Raw genomic sequence first — 2,426 nt, forward strand, 5'->3', positions numbered from 1 at the left:
GATCTCGGCTCACTGCAACCTCCACCTCCCGGGTTCAAGCAATCCTCTCACCTCAGCCTCCCAAGTAGCTAGGATTACAGGTGTGTACCACCACACCTGGATATATATGTATATATGTTTGTATTTTTAGTAAAGACAGGGTTTTGCCATGATGTTGGCCAGGCTGGCCTTGAACTTCTGACCTCTAGTGATCCACCTGCCCTGGCCTCCCAAAGTTCTGGGATTACAAGCGTGAGCCACTGTGGCTGGCCCAAAGATCCCATCTCTTAATACTATCACCTTGGAGGTTAGGATTTCAACATAGCAATTTTAGGGAGACAGAGATAGACCATAGCACTAGCTCACATCTAGTAGGGATAAGAGGCAAGTACCTGGAAGAGAGATTTCAGGGTATGGGGGTTGGGGGCATTCCTGGCTGCAGCAGGGAAGGTCAGGAGGATGAAAGGAAGCACTTGAGTCATTAATAAATCTCGTATTTTACTCATCTTACTTTTGCACAGCACTTTGCAAAACTCCCCTTACAGATCTCACTTCATCTTCACAATAGGCCTGTGAGAAGGCAGGTGCCACTGTGCCCCTTTTATGGGCTATGAAAACTGAGGCTCGAAGAGGTTAATTTAATGTCACATGCTGGTAAGCTGCAAAGCGATGCCTTCAGCTTCCAAGAAAGCTATCTCTGCCACCACACAGCTGCTCCCAAAAGTGCCTGTGTGGTGTCAAGGCCAGGCAGGTGGCAGGAATCACAGGGGTGTCCTGACACCCAGGACCAACCCAAGAACCCAGACACTAGCAAGCCTGTGCGTGAACACTGAGTCTAGGGGATCGGGCTGGGTTGCCTATGGCCTTGACAATTTACACCCCTGGAAAGTGAATCTCAGGCCCCTAGTGCCGTCCTGCCAGACACAGCAGAGGAGTGTCTTTCCTGCATCCTCTGGGTTAGGGTCTCCGGCCCTAAGCAGCCCCCCGAGAATGGCTGTACTCACTGCCATGCTTCCTGTATGTTCCAGCACCTGCTTCCTGCTCCTGCACCATGAAAGTCCTGGTTTGTGACCTGCTGCTGCTCAGCCTCTTCTCCAGTGTGTTCAGCAGTTGTCAGAGGGACTGTCTCACATGCCAGGAGAAGCTCCGCCCAGCCCTGGACAGCTTCAACCTGGAGGTAGGTCCCCAAGGCAAGGCAGAGAGGCTGTCCTCCTCCCTGACTACCTCCTCCCTCCCTACTCCGGAGCAGACTCTGAGTGAGAAGCCAAGGCCTCTCCCACAGCTCACAGGACTTGCCCAGCATCACATGGCCCATAGGAAACAGATGCAGACAGGAGCTGCTCTTCCAACCCAGAACCTTGCGATCTTTCCACCATACCACCTGCAGGAAGAGCCCTGCCTGTGATGCCAGGTCGTTCCCAGGATTAAAATAACGTTACTTATTTCAGAGAGTGTGGCAAATTCAGAAAAGTATAAAAAAAGAGAAATTTAAATCACCCTTAATTACACCAGTCAGAGAAAGTCAGAGAAAGAGAAATTATACCTGTCGTTACTTTTTTCCACTTATTATATTATACCAGAATAAATTTCCCATGTTATTATTTCTTTCCATGAATATAGTCTACAGTTGGCCCTCGGTATCTACAGGTTTCACATTCAAGGATTCAACTAACCATGGATAGAAAATATTCAGAAAAAAAAAAATAATAATATATCAATAAAAATAATACAAATAAAGTAATACAGCATAACAACTATTTACACAGCATTTACATTATATTAAGTAATATAAGTAATCCAGAGATGATTTAAAGTATACAAGAGGATGTGCATAGCCATTTTATTTATTTTTTATTTTTATTTTGGTTTTTTGAGACAGAGTCTCACTCTGTCACCCAGGCTGGAGTGCAGTGGCACAATCTCAGCTCACTGCAAGCTCCACCTCCCACGTTCAAGCAATTCTTCTGCCTCAGCCTCCTAAGTAGCTGGGATTATAGGCACCCACCACCATGCCCCACTATTTTGTGTATTTTAAGTAGAGATGGGTTTCACCATGTTGGCCAGGCTGGTCTTGAACTCCTGACCTCAAGTGATCCACCTACCTCGTCCTCCCAAAGTGCTGGGATTACAGGCATGAGCCACCGTGCCCGGCCGCATAGCCATTTTATATAAGGGACTTGAGCATCTGTAGATTTAGTATCCTGAAACCAATCCCCTGTGGATACAGAAGGACCGTGTAATTTGTCTAAAGATTGAACATATATGTGCCTTTTATTTTTGATATTGCAGATAATTCAACAGTGAACCCCTTAGTACCAAAATGCTCTCTTATATTTTAAATTTCCAACTTCAGGTGCAAATCCAGTATTAAATTTTTCTTCATTAAATAAACTGCTTTGTCAACTATCTACATTTCAGTCCACATAGTTACTCCTCTCCTATTAAAT

General features: G+C 45.6%; 1 protein-coding gene across 3 annotated transcripts in view; it reads left to right on the plus strand.

Moving 5' to 3' along the window:
- PNOC (prepronociceptin) overlaps nucleotides 1-2,426 on the plus strand; it is a 42,219-nt gene that overhangs the window by 11,169 nt on the left and 28,624 nt on the right. For 2 of the 3 annotated variants that reach the window (XM_011983892.1, XM_011983894.1), the window contains exon 2: nucleotides 1,008-1,156. The exons of the other annotated variant lie outside the window; for it this stretch is intronic. In XM_011983892.1, the coding sequence (XP_011839282.1) occupies nucleotides 1,031-1,156 (126 nt within the window). In that variant the 5' untranslated portion in view covers nucleotides 1,008-1,030. The remainder of the gene's footprint in view (nucleotides 1-1,007; nucleotides 1,157-2,426) is intronic. 3 annotated transcript variants of the gene reach the window in all.

Source organism: Mandrillus leucophaeus, unplaced genomic scaffold (genome assembly GCF_000951045.1).
Source record: "Mandrillus leucophaeus isolate KB7577 unplaced genomic scaffold, Mleu.le_1.0 Scaffold256, whole genome shotgun sequence".
In the NCBI taxonomy this organism is placed as follows: Eukaryota; Metazoa; Chordata; class Mammalia; order Primates; family Cercopithecidae; genus Mandrillus; species Mandrillus leucophaeus.